The following is an 18,038-nucleotide window of genomic DNA, read 5'->3' as shown; positions in this document are numbered from 1 at the left end:
GATATGACGAGGCAAAGCGGGCCAGGGCCTGACTTCCCTTACACCAGCAGGGATCCCATCGCTTGGCCATCTCCGCTACGCGGCCTCTATACGTTGCCTCTCATAGTCGACCCGACAGCAACAACAACCACTCCCGCGTTTTGGATTCCCAAAAGTCGCTCCTTTGCTTGCACAGCCCGTCCCGATGCTCCGGCGCATTCCCAGAGGATGACGGCACAAATTCTGGCAGCTGAACTAGGCAACCTCATCCAGGACGCGAAGCGCAAGAACACCGAACTACGCAACGCGGCAGAGACAGCCTTGAAAGACCTCAAATCGCTCTCGAATACCTCAGAGGCCCAGCTTTCAGCCGGTGAGCTAGCTCGCTGCCCGTCAGGCCCTCATGTGTTGACCGCGTCCAAGATTTGTCCCGGCGCCCTCACTTCATCTCTCCCTTCTTGATTGCCTGCAGTACTCACAATGCCAAATTCGCATCCACGGGAGTTTCGTGCCTCCAGAGACTTAGTGTTACACGCTCTTTGCCACGGGAACGACTGACCGAGGTTCTGGATGCACTTCGCGAGTCGGTATCATCGAGTAGAGTTCGCCCGCTCCAGGAACCACGTGCATTCGGCTGATGCAACTAGGCCACGACATCCAGTTGAAGATACTGCAAGCACTGCCTTCTCTGCTCCAGAACTATTCTGCAGAGATACGCGGTGATGCACTCTCATCTGTTCTGCAAATCTGCTCAAGCCTGCAGAGCGCGAAAAACTTTGCCGTAAGCAACACGGCAGCTGCGACACTGCAACAGCTTGTCATTGTTGTTTTTGACAGAGTCGCATCCGAAGACGGTATGATCAGGCCGGGCTTTTCGGTTTTTATTGTGCACTGACCTCTTGTAAAGAAAAGGCTCTAGAGATTCCCACGGTGACCGAAGTGAAAGGAGATGATGGACAGGTCTCGGTCAGGCCAGCAGCGAATGATGCTTACAAGGTCTGTTTTTGATCCGTGTAGTGTTGGTCTTTCTAACCACGACTAGATGTTCACCGATCTTGTTTCACTAATTGTCGGAGAAAAGCCCGTCTTCATGCGATTTTCTGCGCTACCACCGGCTTCGACACTGGAGCTAATAGAGGCTGTATTGTCAAACCACAACGCAATCATGACAACACATCCGGAACAGATACATATCGTGCGGTCCCAACTGATGCCGCTCATTATCCGCTCCTTATCAGACCGCCTATCATTTGCAGTAACTGTACGCATCATACGGATACTCCATCTGATTATTCGATATCATCTTGATATACTTCCTTCGGAGTGCGAGATCGCACTCGGTCTTTTGAATCACATGCTCGATCCAGAGGCATCTCAGGCATGGAAGAGAGCACTCTGTCTAGAGGTATTTCGCAGCATCTACGCCGATTCTAAGCTGCTTCTGGCCATCTATGCACTATTTGACGCACAAAGCGAAAAGAAGAATGTTTTTGGTGACAATTTGGCCGCCTTCGTACGACTTGCAGCTGAGAAACCTGCAGTCATTGGCCTAGGTCAGCAGTCAACAGCAGTCACTGGTTTTGAGGATGGAAAGCCGGCGCTCTCTGATCAAGCTGTCGCTGAAGCAGGTGCCCTAGCTGGCGTTATAGGTGGTCCTGCGAGTGACAGCAACAATACTCGATTCTTTGGAATCAGCACGCAATGGAGCACCCTGAAAACTCCGTGCATTGAACATCTTGACAAGTCCGAACCCCCTACCTTGCCCGATACTTATATCTATAGTCTGGTCTTGACATGTATCACCAACATCTCCGAGAGTCTGGCCAAGTTCGTCCTTCCTTTAACCGTACACCACGAAGGTCGGAATCGGAAAAAGAACAAATCTGAGGACTCAACCGAGCCCGATGTAGAAGGTGCCACGCCGGATGAAGGCTCTCGCCGGCTTTTGAGAACCCAGTCTTTCCGCAAGAAAACTATACCCGTTGATCCCCTTGACCTGACCGAGCACTCTGCCTACGCGTCTGTACAGACATCAACCAATTTGGTCACGGAATGCTGGCCAGCGGTCCTTGCCACATGCTCGACATTTCTCAATGCTGCGCTCGACAACGACTACTACCGTGCTCTAGTCCGATCGATACAAAAGTTTACGCAGGTCGCCGGACTGCTCAGACTCTCGACACCACGGGATGCATTCCTCACGGCCATGGGCAAAGCAGCAGTCCCATCAAATCTGCTGCTGGCAAACATGTCTCAGCCAACATCAACTACGGCCGACAAACCCGGGGTTTTCGCTAATGCCAAAGCCATGCTCAGCGTAGACAGCTTCGTGAGTCAAAGCTCAATATCAGTAGACAAAAATAAAAGTTCTTTGAACGAATCGGCAATACCGACGTTGAGTCCTCGGAACCTGCTGTGTCTGAGGGCTTTGCTGAACCTGGCGATTGCACTGGGTCCGACCCTCAACTCCGCATGGTCGATCGTTTTCGAGACACTACAAGTAGCCGATCTGGTCATGGCCTTAGCGAGCCAGGCCAGCAGCCGTGGATCTGGACTTGCCAACCGCGCAGATGGAGATGGGAATGCTGAGAAGCTAGAGGCAGAGACCTCGGCTGTACAGAGTGCAGCTCGCAGACTGTTTGAGAGCACCGTTGATTTCCCCAATGAGTCGTTCTCAGAAGTGTTGCAAGCGTTGTGCTCCCTTCTCAATAGCACGCCGCAGGAAAGTGGCCAGAGAACGCCCACAACGTCCAGTCGTCCCAAGGTTATGCACCAGCGGCGCCTAGGTAGCGCGTCCGGAATCTCCATGAATTCCGAAGCAAACTCTCGCGATTCGGCCTTTGCTTTAAACAAGATTGGAGAGCTCGCAACTCTGAATGAGGGCAGGCTAGCCCAGTACGATCCTGCGGAAAGCGGTTGGGATATCTTAGTCAAGGAAGTTGTACGGTTTTCTACGGACAGGCAGAAAGCAGCGCCCACGAGGTTGCTTGCCGCTGACATTCTAGCTCGCACTGTCCGAGATATTGCTGAACTTTCCATGGCTGATGAACAGCGCGAACAGATTCAGGCCCGCATCCTCGCTGCATTACAGACACAGATTGCACACCTGTATCGCTACGATGGACTTCATGAGGAGACCGTCAGCGAAACGGATATACGAGTCCATCAAATCGCTCTGGAAGCACTCAAGAGCGTGATCGAGCATTGCGGCGAGTCGTTGGTCGCTGGCTGGGCTTCTGTCATCGAGAGCCTAATGAGTGCATTCGCAACGACAAAGCCTTCTACACAAGGACCAAATCAAGATTCAGAGGTTTCTGAGGCTGACAACCGCACGAATAATGCCCCAAATGTTATATCGAGGTCTCTTGCACGATCAGCATTTGTAACAGTCAGCCTTATCTGCTCAGATTTTATGAGTGTCGTCCCAGATGCTTGCCTTTCCACGCTTTTGGAGCTTTTGCGTAGGTTCTGCTCTCAGAAAGAGGACCTCAACATGTCCCTAACTGTAAGTCATTGCATGTGTATCTACTTCGCTTCTAACAATACTCAGGCAATCACCTTCTTTTGGAACGTCTCGGACTACTTGCAATCACAGACTAATCTCGCATCATTACCAGAAATACTGGGTGAGGATGACGAAGTCAAGCTTGCTGTCTTTGCAAGTTCGCAGAAAGGAACAACTTCCGCGCTATGGCTCCAAGTGTTGTTGCACCTTTCTACCATCACTGTAGATGAACGCGTTGAAGTCCGGAACTCTGCAATTCAAACAATCCAGAGGATTTTTGAAAACTGCTCCGACCAGCTGTCCTCGCAAGCATGGTTGCTCTGCCTCTGTGCCATATTGTTCGACATGGTGAAGGCCAATTTGGAGGTACAGCGTGAAGTTCGCGCCCAGTCACCACCGAAAGATCTTTTGAAAGACTGGGGACAAACCACAAAAGCCGTACTTCAGACGGTGAGCATTCTAAACATCACTTACATGGAGAAACTGGATGCGTCTCAACTTGGAGATGCATGGTCTGAACTACTTGACCTCTTGCAGCGGTACTTTGAATACCGCTCGCATACTTTAGGAGCATCGGTTTTCAACACAATCACAGGCGTTCTTTCTCAAACTGAAAGCAACCCTACATGGAATATCGAGCCATTGCTGAAGACGGCGGTAGTTTGGAAGAGCTATTTCCCATCACACGATGCATGGCAAGATGACAACGAGGAAGATAGCCAGGAAGCTTTTGTAGCCTACGCAGATGCATTCAAAGCAATGTACCATCTTGCCGACCAACCACTTGCTGCGGAATTGCCTTCGATGCTGGCAAATCTGGAAGCCTGTGTTGTCAACTCAGAAGAAGTTGCCTACTCTTCTGACGTGGATAGTATGACCGTCCTCCAGAGTCGGGTCCTGGAGTGTTTGTCAATAGTCAAGACAGAAGGCTCAGAGATTCCATCGTACCTGATACGATTGTTGGGTCGATTCATAACACTGCCCTATGTCTCACTGGCCAAGTCTCCTGACAAACGTGGACCGACCTTTGTCGCACTATCGAAAGCTTCAATGACCCTTCTGCAAGACACGGCTATCAAGCATATCGATCAAGAAGCAATCTACACAAGCAGCGCATTTGCTGATGCCTTGAGTAGCTTGGCACGACCGATACAAGAGAAGTACATCTGGCAACGGGAAGGCAAAGCACCATCACTATGGCAGAAAGCCACGACGACAAGTATAGCTATTATTAAGCCGGCATTGTCACATCTTGGCTCCAACAAGGAAATCTGGGCTAATTTAGTTGATATCGCTCACTACATTACTCGAGCGCAACTATCATCCGACGCTCCCGTGTCTCTCGAGAAAGACGAGAACTTTGATATTGAGTCATTTAAACAGCTTCGGGAGCTCATTACTATTCCTCTCGGCTCTACATCGCTTCCAGATAACCTTCGACGGACCTATACCTGCAATCTCTTCAAAACGTCTCTAATACACAGCCCTTTGCCTGGAGAACTGCCTGATGTGGCTACTGCTCCACTTGAAGAGCTCTACAAAATTCGCCTAGGTCAGACTGCCGAGCTTGGGTGCACATGGCGACCAAAGATGGGTTATACATGTCTCTCTGAGCTTTTCAACCTCGTCGCCGTGCATGAAAGCAGTCCCGAACACGTCAAGTTGGCACAGGCGGCTGCCCCATACCTCATTCTCCGGTGTGCACTTCCGCTCAAGACTTACATAGCAGATCATCCTTTGCGAGGGCGTATGCCTGCGCCCGACTCCCAAAGACGCGAACTACTTTTCGTACTGAACGAGCTGCACAAGCTGCGGTGTGAGCCACAAGCCATACCCAACGCTCCAGGGGTGAGGTCAGACAACAGACGGCATATCCACAGGCTGTATCCGTTGTTGATCAAGGCATCACGAGTTGCACGACATGATGGAGAAGCATTTGAGATTTTGTCGAGGCTGGCGGACGTGGTTGCGGACGAGTTTGGTCTGGAAGATGAATCAAATCAGAGGTAGAGATGGTATCATGTAGAAGATTTTCCAGTGTAACGTACAGCATTTACATATTTCCCGGGATAAGATGCCGGCCAGAATGATGAATGTCGGGGTGTGCCGCTGCAACGAATCACATCAGAGGCAAAGCGGATGGCTTGAGCCTCCCCGCACAAGCGCCGACGGCTGACGCACAGACCGCGACTCCAGACGTCTTGTCAAACTTGTGCCCACTTCCTGTGGCGGAACTGGAGCGCGCGCGCGGAATTAGCCATGAGCTCTACGACGCCAGCGGACAAGGCCAACGCGACCGACGCCTTGAGCCCTTCCAACGACTCTGGAAGCAATGCGAAGCGGAAGAGCGACGATGCGCCTGCGCAGCCGAGGGCCAAGCGCAACAGATACATCTCCATCGCGTGCAATGAATGCAAGCGCCGGAAGATCAAGTGCAATGGCCAGACGCCCTGCCAGCGCTGCGGAAACCTCAGCCTGGACTGCCAGTACTCGCCCAACTGCTGTAACAACTTCAAGGAAAGCGAAGAGTAAGCATGGGATACGAGCGCCGACCAAAAACAGCGCGACTGACAGCTTCCGAGGTTCAAGCAGATGTCCGCGCATATAACCTCACTTCAGCAGCAAGTCGACGACCTATTCCACAACATCAGCAACCTTCGCACCCAAGTCGACCTCCACAGCAATGGCTCAATCGAAACGCCATTCACCCAAGACTACCAGCAGACGCCCATGCTACCGCCTCAGCCGTCGCGATCGCGGTCCAAGTCCTTCAGTAAACACCCTCGCTTCCATGGGCCAACGTCAAATGCTTTCAATGTCGGGGTCGCGAGATCAAGCCTGAAAACCATGGGAATAAACGCTGGCGACGAAGGAGACGACGAGGGCCAGATGACCCGCGACGTAACACCTAGGGCATCGCCTTCTGCACCCAACGGCATGCTGTCGAAACGGCCGATGCACGTGGACAAAGACCCGATATGGGCCATTTCGAAACACGAGGCTGTTCGCTTGGTCCATGTCTATCACGAAGAGATGGGCGTCATGTATCCGATACTGGAAATCGACAAGATGCTGCGCTATACCGAGATGCTGTTCACTTTTGTAGAGGCTGCAACCAGGTCGGGTCTCATGCAAGGTGCCCTTCCTGGCTCAGATGCAATGATGGACGAACAAATCAGTACATTGAAGTTGGTGCTTGCAATTACCTTGGTGCTGGAAGGCGGGGGGAAAGACCCTCTGGGCGAGAGGCTGTTTGCAAACGTACACAGGGTTGTGGACAGGGCCTTGTCTGAGCCTGTCAGTCTTCACAGCATCAACCTGTTGGTTCTTACGGTGAGTAAAGCCGTCTTATCGATTTGAACCATGCTCATAGCATTAGGCCATGTACCACTTTACCCGGGATGACGAAGGAATGGCCTGGCGAATAAGCGGGCTGGCTGCGCGACACTGCCTCGAAATGGGCTTGCATCGCCGGGATACTTACTCGTCTCTCTTTCCCAATCCCGAAGAGCAAGCGGTGGCAATTCGCACGTTCTGGACAATCTACGTTCTTGATCGTCGCTGGAGCTTTGGGACGGGAATGCCGTTTGCCTTGCAAGACTCAGACATTGAAAGCAACGTGCCCAAGCCGGTATGTCATAATCAGGGCTCTATATATAATACAGTATCTGACACAATCAGGATCTATCTCACGAATCCAGCCCATATCTTAACGCGATGATCGCCTACTCGATCATCGGATCAAAGGTATGGCGGTCGGTTGCTGACGTGGGGCACCAGGATAAGATTAACAAGGAAGACATTTCCTTCCTGGATTTTCAAGTCCTCAACTGGCACCGCAGCATCCCAGAGTCTTTGAAGTTTGTCCACCCTGATAGCGGTAGGCAAATCGACCCTCCGCCACGCTTGGTCCACCGATTGCAAGTAGTACTCTACCTTCGGGCGAACCAAATGCGGATCCTAATCTACAGACCTGTGTTGCACACCGTAACTACTATTATGGAGAATTTGGATTTTGCACACGTTGTCGTCAAGGTCGCCAAGGACACGATTCGGATACTGACATATCTCAATCAGACATCAGACATTTACAGATGTCAGCAGACCATGTTCAACTATTTTCTCATATCGGCGCTAGCAGTGTTGTTCCTTGCTGTCGCCCACGCACCAGCCGAGTTTAGCCAGCAATCCCGAGATGAGTTCTACATGGCTCTTGATCTTGTGCGAGGCCTTTCCTCAAACTCATACGTCTCGAAGCGCCTATGGAGGACCATAAAGACGATGAAGGAGGTCGGGCCGCGCATTGGGCTTTTCATACGCAACGAGGACACTCATGATGCACACTCGTCTGCCGCTGTAGCCATGGCAGGCCTGGCAGGCCATTCGATAGATGAGCTGGCACTCTTCTCCAATAGCCGCAACGGGAACACGCTAGATACGCCGCACGGAATGGCGAGTGACCTTACGACTTTGTTTGAAGCTGCGGGTGGCATCTTCAATCTCAATGGATTTGGAGGATCGTCGGGCGAGATTTCGAGCGCTAATGGGGAGTTTGTAAACGGGTTTGGGCAAGAAAATGACGAACTGGCACGTATCATGAGAGAGTTGTTCTAGAAGTCTCTAGCCGTATGTCTTTTAATAGTACACACTTTCACTTTGTCTCGTTTGTCCAATGACTGCCGTGTGACAAGCGGTGAAACAAGCAGGAAGGGCATGTGAGAGATCACGTGGCCTGCACGATCGCTAAGCTCGGGCGGCCAGGGCAACCTTTAATCTTCACCTGTCCAAACACGGCCTCACCCATGCACTTGGGGCGCTCAGAGAATTGACCACACCGACAAGGCACATCCAACTAGCCCCAAAAGACTCCATCGCACCTAGCGTCAAGCTTTGCGCTCATTCGACCCCTCCCCCACCGGGTTTATCTGGATTACGACTACCGCCGACTCCTTCCTCGTCCCACACCCCGAAACCAACACACATGCGATCATAAGGCTGCAAGCGCAGCTTCTGGAGCAATACCCGTTTCCTCACCTTCACCAGCCGCCTGGAGCCCCCCGCTGTTGGCTCTCATCACTACAACAGACCGTTACCCCCACATTCGCATTTTCGAGCCCCTCGTCCCTTGCAACGCACCCACGCACGCATTGCGACTGCGCACAGCACCTCGAGCCCCGCCTAGATAGCAGTACCGACCTACACACACAACAGGCAACATGTCGTCGTCTTCGCAGGTGACCGAGTCGTGGATCGCGTCTTTTTGCGGGCTGCTAGGCCACGAATACTTTGCTGAGGTGTCGGAGGACTTCATCGAGGATGACTTCAACCTGACAGGCTTGCAATCACAGGTGCCCATGTACAAGGAAGCGCTGGAGATGATCCTGGATGTCGAACCCGAGGATGACGAGGACGACGAAGAGGAAGAGGATGAGGAAGACGAGGAAGACGAGGTCCTGGGCGATGAACGGGCACCGGGTTATCGGCGCGCAGGCGATCGAAGGCACCTGCGGATAGCGTCCGACCTCAGCGTGATTGAAAGCTCTGCGGAGCTTCTCTACGGACTCATACATCAACGGTACATTACTTCGCGACCTGGTATACAACAGATGGCCGAGAAGTACGAGCTTCAGCACTTTGGCACATGCCCACGTGTGCACTGCAACTCGTGCAAAGTACTCCCCGTCGGGCTCAACGACAGCCCCGGGCACGAAACGGTCAAGCTGTTCTGCCCATCGTGCTTGGACGTATACACGCCACCCAACTCGCGGTTCCAAACCGTCGATGGCGCATTCTTTGGCACGACGTTTCCCTCGCTCTTCTTCATGACGTTCACCGACCTCGACATTGGCGGCGGGCTGCGCAACAACACGTCCAACACTATTGACGCGCTACAACAATTACAATCGCAAAGCGGCGACGGCAAGTCGCGAAACACGACGCCTTCGAATGTCACGTCAATAAACGGCGTTGCACCGCACAACCTCGCACCTGGGCTCGGCACGGGCAGTATATACGAGCCACGAATCTACGGCTTCCGCGTCAGCGAGCGCGCACGGTCAGGACCTCGGATGAAATGGTTACGGATGCGGCCTGCCGACGTGACGGAACTGGACGAGACAAGGAGGTACTGGGAAGAACACGACGAAGATGCAGATAGGCCTGATGATGATGATCTCAACATGGTGGATGTGGCAGAAGGAGGCAAGGGCACACCGGCAGAGCGAAGAAAGAAGGCCATCCGAGCACGAAGACGGCCAACAAATGGCTCCAACGCTGGTGGAGGCGGCAGTCCCATGGACACGAATGGTGTTGGAGCAGCAGCGGGCTAAAGGGCTTGTTTTTTCTCCCTTTTTTTTCTCCCCTTTCCTTTTTGGAAACCAAGCGTGTGGGGAGTTGTTCTTTTCTTTCTCTTTTTTTTTCTGTACAGCTCCATATGTTCTTCTTCTTTTTTTTTCTGCTCTTTTCTTCTTCTTCTTGCATTGTGTATGGCAGGGGGGGGAAGCAGCAAGCAAGCAAGCAAGCAAACAAACAAACAACAAGAAGAAGATTTTGTGTCAGGGCCACATCACATCACATCATATCAAATACCTACCTGCCTACCTGCCTACCTCTAGAAAAAGGCACTGTCATGATGTTTTTTTATCTGGCTGCCTGTAGGGATGGGTTGGAGAGAAGACAGAGAGAGGGAAATTTTAAAACAAAAGGCTTGTTAAGGGTGGTGTGTGTGTGTGTGTGTGAGAGAGAGAGAGGATAGTGGCAGTGGTGGTGGTGGTAGTGGTAGTTGGTCACAATGCTAGTTAAAAGGTCAAAGTAGAAATGTAGGTAGTTTTATAAGGCTCAAAGGTAAATTATAATAATAAATAACTAGGTTATAATAATATAAAGTGCATATGTGCGTCTCTCTCTCTCTCTTTCTCTCTCTCTTTCTCTCTCTCTTTCTCTCTCTCTCTCTGTGTGTGTGTGTGTATCTTGTGGTACTAACATCACCACTACTGCTACTACTACTACTGCTGCTACTACTGCTGCTGCTTGTTATTACTATCATTGTTACCATTATTATTATTATTGCTATTGCTATTTCATACATGTACTCGAGTATAAGCATAGATGGATATATATATATATATGTGTGTGTGTGTATGTACATTAGATAGATAGAAAGATGGAGCTAGACATAGTTAGAGACAGAGACAGCTGTAGATATACATATACATATATATATACACATACACACGCACATATATATATAAACATGTATACATACACGTACACATAGACATAAACATATACATATACATAAACATAAACATAGATAGAAACATAAACATAAACATATACATAGATATTCCAACATACACAGTTACACTGAGAATTACACTGAGAATATTTCCCTCTGCCCTGTTTTTTTTCTTCTTCTTCTTCTTCTTCTTCTTCTTCTTCTTCTTTTCATGTGTTCCATTGCTGTAGCGAACATGGAATCAAGATCCTGGGTTGGGTGCAGTGTTAGGTTGGGGTAGGTTGGGTGTTGGAAACGGATTGAAAAATAGAGTGGAATGGAATGGAATGGAATAGACTGGAGTGGAGTGGAGTGGAAAAGAAAAGGGCAAGGGGGGGGGGTTAGACATGTACATAGATTGATTGATTGAAGCCAAAGCATGCAACTTAGCGGAGAAAAAATGATATATAATTTTTTCTAGTTTTTCGCCAAGGACAAGGGGTATTCACTTCTCATTGTTAATCGACAAACTTGAACAGGCTTCTACTATCCTGTTCAAGTTTGTCGATTAACAATGAGAAGTGAATACCCCTTGTCCTTGGCGAAAAACTAGAAAATCATAAAATGGTATATAATAAACAAGAATTCTTTGGGAAAAGAAAATAACAACATCTATCATTATTTGACATTCAACTCTTTCTCTTTCTTTCTTTCTTGAAAAAGAAGATTCGTTCATGTAGATAGATGAATGGATAGATAAAAAGGTAGATGGATAGATAGATAAAATGGTAGATGGATAGATAGATAAAATGGTATATAAACAAAAAAAAGAGAAACACTAGCATGTATTAGATGTCAGATGACATGAGAAGAGAAAAAAAAAGCCACATGTTAATGACTATGCGCCCACTCTGCCAGCTGACCAGACGAATCGATGGAACCATGGTTCTTCTCATGCTGATTGTGATTGGAAATGGGCATGCCAGCGCCGTTGCCCTCGAGGCCGTGAGTCGAGACGCTCTCGTCAATGATTTCGTCATCGTCATCGTCGTCTGGGATTTTGATTTCGCGCGTGAGCTCCACGTAGTCGTACTGCCATGTCTATGTTAGTATACAGAAACATGGTCGAGAAAAAAAAGAGGACTCACGGCAAACTCGCCAATTTCAACATCGTCGATACCGGCGGCTTCTTCCTCCTCGGTGGCGCGCAGACGCAGGGCAGGCATGAAGCGGCCGAGGAAATCCAGGGCGCCAAGAATTATGCAGGTGCCGAAGAAAGAGTAAGCACCACCACTAAACGAATCGGCGAGTTGGTAGCCGAGCTGAACCCAGTGCTGGTTGAGCCAGCCGCCTGTGATGACGGTGTAGCCATCGAGATGGGCAATGTAGTCACTGTGGGATGTTAGCTTGGCATAATTTTTTTTACATACTATCAGTGACTTACGCAGCGAAAAAGGCAGTGAGAATGTTGCCAATGAAGCCGCCGACGCCGTGGACGGCAAAAATGTCAAGAGCGTCGTCGCAGCGGAGAAAGTACTTGAGCTTGGTAGCGTAGTTGCAGGCAATGCCTCCGCAGACACCAAAGACGACGGCGGCCCAGGCAGGCACGTATCCGGAACCAGGCGTGATTGCGACGAGTCCGGCAATGACTCCAGAGCAGAAGCCGACCGTGGACCATTTGCGCTCCAGGCGGTAGTCGACAAGGCACCATGTGATGCCGCCGACGCAAGCGGCAAGGTTTGTGCACACAGCCGCCATGACGGCGCGGAGGTTAGCCGACAGCGCTGAGCCGGCGTTGAAGCCGAACCAGCCAACCCAGAGGAACACGGTGCCGATGACAATGTGGGTGACGTTATGAGGGCGGTAATTGAGCTCCTGGGTCCCGTGGCCACTTCGCTTTCCCAGCATGTACGAGTAGCCGAGGGCAGCGCATCCAGATGCAATATGCACGGGGGTTCCGCCAGCAAAGTCGAGGCCGCCCATCTTGAAGACCCAGCCCTGGGGGTTCCATGTCCAGCATGCAATAGGGTCGTAGATGATGGTTGTCCAGATGAACATGTAGATGATGCACGGGAGGATGCGTCCTCGCTCGGCCACGGCGCCAACAGCAAGTGCAACACTGCATATGCACATGTTAGTATGTATGCGGCACTGGGTATCAACATTCAAGGCACATACGTAATGGCGGCAAACATTCCCTGGTAGACGCAAAAGAGCAGATCAGGGATACGCGGGCTTCCGACCGACGGGGCGCCCAGGACATTCATGAGGCCAAAGTTATCGAGCGCGCCAACATACTTGCCGGCCTTGTGTGAAAAGGCCAGCGAGTAACCCCAGAAGAACCATTGAAAGGAAACAACGGCCGTGGCCATGACCGACAGCCATAGCAGCGACAGTGCAGATTTTCTGCGCGCCAAGCCCGAGTAGAAGAAGCTGCTCGATGTATCAGTCTAGGGTGCATTTGGTGGTCTGGGCAATACAGAAGACTGACCCTACGCCCGGGATCATGAGAAGCACGAGGGCGGTTGATGTGATCATCCAGGCGATATCGCCCGACTAGAGAGGTCCAGATTAGCCCCGCGTCCCCACCAGCAACTTTGGGGCCGCAACCATGGTAGGGTAGGTAATTTTTTTTCTGGTTGATGGGTGGCCAAGAGCAACACTCACGCTGTAGAAGACATTGAGATTGTATAACCTCGAATCGCCGCCCGTGGCACTGGTGGTGTTGGTAAAAGGCTCCAGAGGGACGGTAGGATCCTGTCCCGACGTGACGGGATTCATGCTGGAGTTTGTGCGACTATGACTCGGGTTCGCGTCGGGTTCGACGGGTGTTTCGAGTCCGGGCGTGGATATATATGTTTGTATATACGTGAGTTAAACAGGGTGATATTGGCAGCGTCCGGCTTGTGCCCAGGGCGCGCGGGCGGTTCCCAGCCGTCTATGTCTTGGAGACGCGTATCTGTTTTAAAAGGCGGAAAGGCTGCAAAGGGGGTGGTGGAGGAAGTGGTGGAGGAGGTGGTGGAGGAGGTGGTGGAGGGCGGCGATCCGAGATGATGGTGAGGATGATGATGATGATGATGGGCAGACGGGGACAGGCGAAAGCAAGTGAGTGGGCGGGAAGAAGCAAAGAAAGGAAGGCGGGAGCGCGTTGGACGGGGCAGCGATGCAGTGCGAGTGGGTATATAGGCGGCGGGACTCTCTGCTTACTGGCGAGGGTGAGGGACAGAGAGAGGGCCCGTTTCCGGCAGCAAGTGACAAGGCGAGGCGATGACGCTTGGACGGTTGTGGTGCGAGAGCGAGAGCCAGTGCCAGTGCGAGAGCGAGCGAGTGGATGGTGGTGGCATTGCATGCATGTCAGGCGATATTGCAGCCACGGCAAGCAAAAAATAATCACCACCATTGCCATGGCATTGGCATTAGGGCCAGCGCCTGCAGGGGGAGCGCCCGCCCGCCGAAACATGCACACACACACATGTGCTCGAACAGCTGGAGCAAGGGTGGTGATAACAAGGCCTGGGCTGATAGGCCCGCCGGCGCCCGCGGCCGTCGTCGCCCACAGATGGCGGCGATCAGAGAGACATCGAACGTGTGCTAAGCACATGCGCTCCCCCACACAGCCCGGCACTTGGCATAAAAGGAGATGGATGCACCTGGACGTCGTGTCCGGGAAGGGTCTAATTTCCGCACAAGACGCCTCGTCGTCAACATCGTCGTCGTCTGGTTGCGCGACAATGGAATGGCAATGGGGGAATGGGGGGATGGGAGGGGGGGAGGGGGGCCAACCCGCCGCCGTGGCTTGCCCGTTCCTTATCTCTCACTTACTTCTCGCGCCTCCGCCTCCTCCGCCTCCCACGCCTCCCCAAGCCCCCCCTTGCGAATCATCATACCGATACCAATACCGCCGTGCTGCATCATAGCCTCGCTCGCCTCGTCTGCCCCAAACCGTCCGTCGTGCAGACGCCCGTCGTTGCTTTTGTGGCCCCGCTCTGGCCCTGACATGCACGCGTCCCCATGTCACGGCCACCGTGGCCCATGCCTGCCCCCGAGTCTTGTCTGTAAAGTATACACTACACGGCTATCACGCAGGGGTCCTTATAGCTGAGGACCTGCACTACACCCATTGGTACGCGAGCCCGCTGCCAAACAGCCTGAAACCTCGGACACGCGTGGCCATGGCGGCCAAGACTGCCACCCAAACGACGCTACAAGCTATGCGATCAGCGAAGAAGCTGCGCGCGACCTGCCATGTGTGATTGTACTACGGCGGCGAGGGTTTTGGTTTTGATGAGCTTGGTCTCCAACATGTCGCTAGTCTACACGTACATGTACACGCCCTCTCCAGACAAGGGCCAGAAATGACGTTGAATCCTGCACCTCTCACAGAGCACCCGCAGCCCATGTCTTTGGCCAATTAGCCACGCCCAACCCGCCCATGGTCCCAAGGCGAAATCATTCGAGACCCTTTTTCTCATGCATCCACGCCAGCGACCAGACCGCACCATGGTTCCGTTGCCTTGCAGCCACGCGCTATCTTGGCTCCTTGTCTGCCCGACTGCCAATCTGATTGAGCCGCCTTTGTCGAGTCCCCTTGATAGCCCCGTCTGCCCGTCGGCCAAGTATCCCACATTCCTCTCCCGAGCTAGCCCGCACCACGCTCCGAACAAACGGTCGCAGATATGCATGCACGCTTCACAGCACTTGGGTCGCGCTAAATCATGCACTGTCAATGATAGCTGTAAACCTGCCAAAGCCTCGCCCTTCAAGGATGCACAGGAGTCCCAGACCCTGCCGGAGTATTCGCCCCTGGTGTCGCAGAGTCCATCCCGGCCTTCTTCTTCTTCTTCTTCTTTTTCCGTGGAATCAGCGCCGGCGCCTTGGTCACTGCGCTTCGTAGCGAGAGATAAGAACCGCATGTGAGGCACAGGTTCTCGGCAAGATCAGGCGTGCAGAAGACTACGCCACATTAGCATTTCCCGCAACGCCACGTCCAGGGAGCCCGCCTTACTGCTTAAGCACACACTGCACACGAAGCCAATGTCAACAACCTTTCGATGACAGAAGCACGCAGCCCGGAAATCAACTCCGCCAGCGCTGGGAACCACCAGGCTGCATCTTGCCGTCACATCGGGCAAGAATGCCATCATCAGATACTGGAGCAGACCCTCTGGCCGCTCCGGCTTCATGTACACGCCTCCCGTCGCATCGCTCGCCTGCTGCAGCAGAACCGTGTCACCAGCAAGCTTCAAGATGTCGATGGGTATCCGCTTCCTCTGGGCCGCGAAAATCGAGTTCATGACGGGTATGTATTGATTGGCTAGGTCGCCAGACACAGATACAATGAGGATGCGAGACGTGAGGGACACTCGGTCGACGTGCGTGTTCTCCGAGTCGGCGAGCGCTGCGAGAGAAGCACTCTCGGCAGAGGCAGCCGTTGGCGCATGTAGAATAGTTTGCTTGTTGATGTGCGTAAGCGCTAGAGAGAGCGCACCACCGATCAGTGTCGTGGGCGTCGCTTCCAGGTGGCTTTCCTTGGTCTCGTTCAGCAGCTTGACAAAGTTCTGCAGTATCGTGCTCTCCACTACAGCAAACGGCCGGTACTTGTTCGCGCTTTCAGCCGCATGCTGCCCATGGCCATTCCCGTTTCCATTCATTTCCACGTCCCCATTGGTAGCGCCATGGCGTGGCTGCCGCTGCGGCTTCGTCGGCGATGGGTAGAGAAACGTCGTCTTGTGCGAATGCGATGCGATGACGGCCACCTCGTTGGTGTTGCCGGACGCCAGGTGCGCGTTAATAAAGACCAGGATATTGGCCAGGGCGGCCGACAGCGAGAGCGTCGACGATAGGTGCGCCCAGGCATGTGGGTTGGTATCCAGCACAATGGCCAGCAGCGAAGGCGGAGGTGCTGGGAGGCATTAGCCGCGATACCACGGGTCCATGGTCGACAAGTCTTGCCTTCTTCTGTCTTTACATGACGGTCTGAGCCGTCGATAGTGTTCATCGCGCTGATGTAAGCCCGGGCCAGGAGCTTCAGGAACCAGATTTGCCGTTCAGAGCCGACTCATGATATCGTTGGAAGCGTTGGGCCTCTGCCACCCAGCTCTGGCCTGTCGGTGGTGAAGGTCAAGACTGAAGGCTCGATACCCTCAATGAGGCCAAGGTCGCGAGCAGCCAAGGTTCGCGCCGTCCGTGCCCCAGCCGCGTAGCCACGTGACAGCGCCTCGTCCAACATCATCTCGGCACCCGACTCTGCCTCTCGACCGACTCGGCACTTGCTCTTCTTCCGGGATTACGTCGATTTTGCGGGGAAAAGGCCTGCCCCTACAAGCACAAGTACAAGTACACGGCTCTGACGCTCAGGTGCGCCTCGGCAACCTATTATGGTTCGCATTTTTCGTCTTCAGGCTGAGAGATGTTCCCCCCTCCCCCCCCTTGTCCGTGGCAGCTCCAGTGGAGCCTACCGAGGTTCCGCTCCGAAAGCGTCCACAATACCGAATCGTCTCCTGATGCAGTTAAAAGCCGGGCCTGTCCCTCAGCCCGTTGCTGTGTCAAAACGTAAGCTGAGGATTAACACGTAACTTTACTGTCAGCACCTTGCAACCGAGCACTTTGACAATTTCGATTGGATACCGAGACGGAAGTCTTGGCCATCCATTCGCTGGAGTTGCATCACCTAGTCGAAACAGTCCATGGAGCCGACAAAAGACGTGCTCCACCGCCCAACAGCCCCAGGAATCAGCCCATTCTTCCTTTGCTGAACAGGAACACGTAGACTTATTACCTGAAAACCCTGGACCTAAGCCTGTTGCAAGGTTTCGGCTAAAGCAGCACAACTACTGCTGCATACTTGAACCATCCGACCTTCCATCCAACGATACTTTAGCCCAACTTTCTCCCGCGTTGCATGTCGATCCTTCTCCCAACCAACTCGCCAAAATGATTACAGATTCGATCCGAAGAGTCAACGGCTACGACAAAAATGCCTATACGTACTACCCCGTCGTTATTGTCGGCGCCGGGGCGTCGGGCATTGCCGCGGCCTGCCAATTGAAGCAGCAGCTTGGAACAGACCAATTTCGTGTTTTTGACCGTCAGGCAGGTATTGGAGGGACGTGGTGGATTAATCGCTACCCTGGTGTTGCATGGTACGTCCCTGCGTTTTCTGGGGGGGAATAAAAAGCAAGCACACACACACCAACTTTTAAGCAGAAATCTTTCATCAAAACTCGTCAATTTTCTATCAGATATAGGGGTAACACGTCGCGAGAAACCGATTTACGCCACCTCTAATGTGTGCAGCCCTCTCGTTGAGGTGCTAGAGGGGGTATTGTCGGTATTCTT

At 52.5% G+C, this 18,038-nt stretch overlaps 6 protein-coding genes across 6 annotated transcripts; 4 read left to right on the top strand and 2 right to left on the bottom strand.

The window, feature by feature from the left end:
- Nucleotides 1-162: 162 nt before the first annotated feature.
- On the top strand, nucleotides 163-5,494 carry SETTUDRAFT_173906 (uncharacterized protein; the record flags this gene model as incomplete). Its single annotated transcript, XM_008032298.1, has 6 exons — nucleotides 163-352; nucleotides 403-576; nucleotides 627-833; nucleotides 887-975; nucleotides 1,022-3,484; nucleotides 3,530-5,494. The coding sequence occupies exons 1-6, from the start codon at nucleotides 208-210 to the stop codon at nucleotides 5,492-5,494; spliced, it is 5,043 nt and encodes a 1,680-aa protein (XP_008030489.1). The 5' UTR covers nucleotides 163-207.
- Nucleotides 5,495-5,726: 232 nt separating this feature from the next.
- Nucleotides 5,727-8,112, top strand: SETTUDRAFT_122496 (uncharacterized protein). Its single transcript, XM_008032297.1, has 4 exons — nucleotides 5,727-6,012; nucleotides 6,067-6,817; nucleotides 6,864-7,115; nucleotides 7,166-8,112. The coding sequence occupies exons 1-4, from the start codon at nucleotides 5,744-5,746 to the stop codon at nucleotides 8,096-8,098; spliced, it is 2,205 nt and encodes a 734-aa protein (XP_008030488.1). The 5' UTR covers nucleotides 5,727-5,743; the 3' UTR covers nucleotides 8,099-8,112.
- Nucleotides 8,113-8,531: 419 nt separating this feature from the next.
- Nucleotides 8,532-9,924, top strand: SETTUDRAFT_165654 (uncharacterized protein). Its single transcript, XM_008032296.1, has one exon. The coding sequence runs from the start codon at nucleotides 8,701-8,703 to the stop codon at nucleotides 9,811-9,813; it is 1,113 nt and encodes a 370-aa protein (XP_008030487.1). The 5' UTR covers nucleotides 8,532-8,700; the 3' UTR covers nucleotides 9,814-9,924.
- Nucleotides 9,925-11,478: 1,554 nt separating this feature from the next.
- On the bottom strand, nucleotides 11,479-13,684 carry SETTUDRAFT_165653 (uncharacterized protein). Its single transcript, XM_008032295.1, has 6 exons — nucleotides 13,368-13,684; nucleotides 13,192-13,256; nucleotides 12,879-13,133; nucleotides 12,145-12,819; nucleotides 11,849-12,092; nucleotides 11,479-11,792 (listed from the first exon to the last, which is right to left on the bottom strand). The coding sequence occupies exons 1-6, from the start codon at nucleotides 13,479-13,481 to the stop codon at nucleotides 11,592-11,594; spliced, it is 1,554 nt and encodes a 517-aa protein (XP_008030486.1). The 5' UTR covers nucleotides 13,482-13,684; the 3' UTR covers nucleotides 11,479-11,591.
- Nucleotides 13,685-15,459: 1,775 nt separating this feature from the next.
- SETTUDRAFT_157053 (uncharacterized protein) lies at nucleotides 15,460-16,698 on the bottom strand (the record flags this gene model as incomplete). Its single annotated transcript, XM_008032294.1, has 3 exons — nucleotides 15,460-15,653; nucleotides 15,706-16,602; nucleotides 16,653-16,698. The coding sequence occupies 3 exons, from the start codon at nucleotides 16,696-16,698 to the stop codon at nucleotides 15,460-15,462; spliced, it is 1,137 nt and encodes a 378-aa protein (XP_008030485.1).
- Nucleotides 16,699-17,633: 935 nt separating this feature from the next.
- On the top strand, nucleotides 17,634-17,987 carry SETTUDRAFT_23452 (uncharacterized protein; the record flags this gene model as incomplete). Its single annotated transcript, XM_008031879.1, has 2 exons — nucleotides 17,634-17,842; nucleotides 17,948-17,987. The coding sequence occupies 2 exons, from the start codon at nucleotides 17,634-17,636 to the stop codon at nucleotides 17,985-17,987; spliced, it is 249 nt and encodes an 82-aa protein (XP_008030070.1).
- Between the last annotated feature and the right edge of the window lie 51 nt (nucleotides 17,988-18,038).

This window comes from Exserohilum turcica (genome assembly GCF_000359705.1).
Source record: "Exserohilum turcica Et28A unplaced genomic scaffold SETTUscaffold_7, whole genome shotgun sequence".
Classification (NCBI taxonomy): domain Eukaryota; kingdom Fungi; phylum Ascomycota; class Dothideomycetes; order Pleosporales; family Pleosporaceae; genus Exserohilum; species Exserohilum turcicum.
This window is presented reverse-complemented; position numbering and strand designations above follow the sequence as displayed.

Coding starts and splice junctions, on each gene's coding strand:
- SETTUDRAFT_122496 (XM_008032297.1), top strand. CDS start 5,744: ATGAGCTCTACGACGCCAGCGGACAAGGCCAACGCGACCGACGCCTTG. Junction 6,013..6,066: donor AACTTCAAGGAAAGCGAAGA/GTAAGCATGGGA, acceptor ACAGCTTCCGAG/GTTCAAGCAGATGTCCGCGC. Junction 6,818..6,863: donor TCAACCTGTTGGTTCTTACG/GTGAGTAAAGCC, acceptor TCATAGCATTAG/GCCATGTACCACTTTACCCG.
- SETTUDRAFT_165654 (XM_008032296.1), top strand. CDS start 8,701: ATGTCGTCGTCTTCGCAGGTGACCGAGTCGTGGATCGCGTCTTTTTGC.
- SETTUDRAFT_165653 (XM_008032295.1), bottom strand. CDS start 13,481: ATGAATCCCGTCACGTCGGGACAGGATCCTACCGTCCCTCTGGAGCCT. Junction 13,257..13,367: donor ATCTCAATGTCTTCTACAGC/GTGAGTGTTGCT, acceptor GGACCTCTCTAG/TCGGGCGATATCGCCTGGAT. Junction 12,820..12,878: donor GGAATGTTTGCCGCCATTAC/GTATGTGCCTTG, acceptor GTGCATATGCAG/TGTTGCACTTGCTGTTGGCG.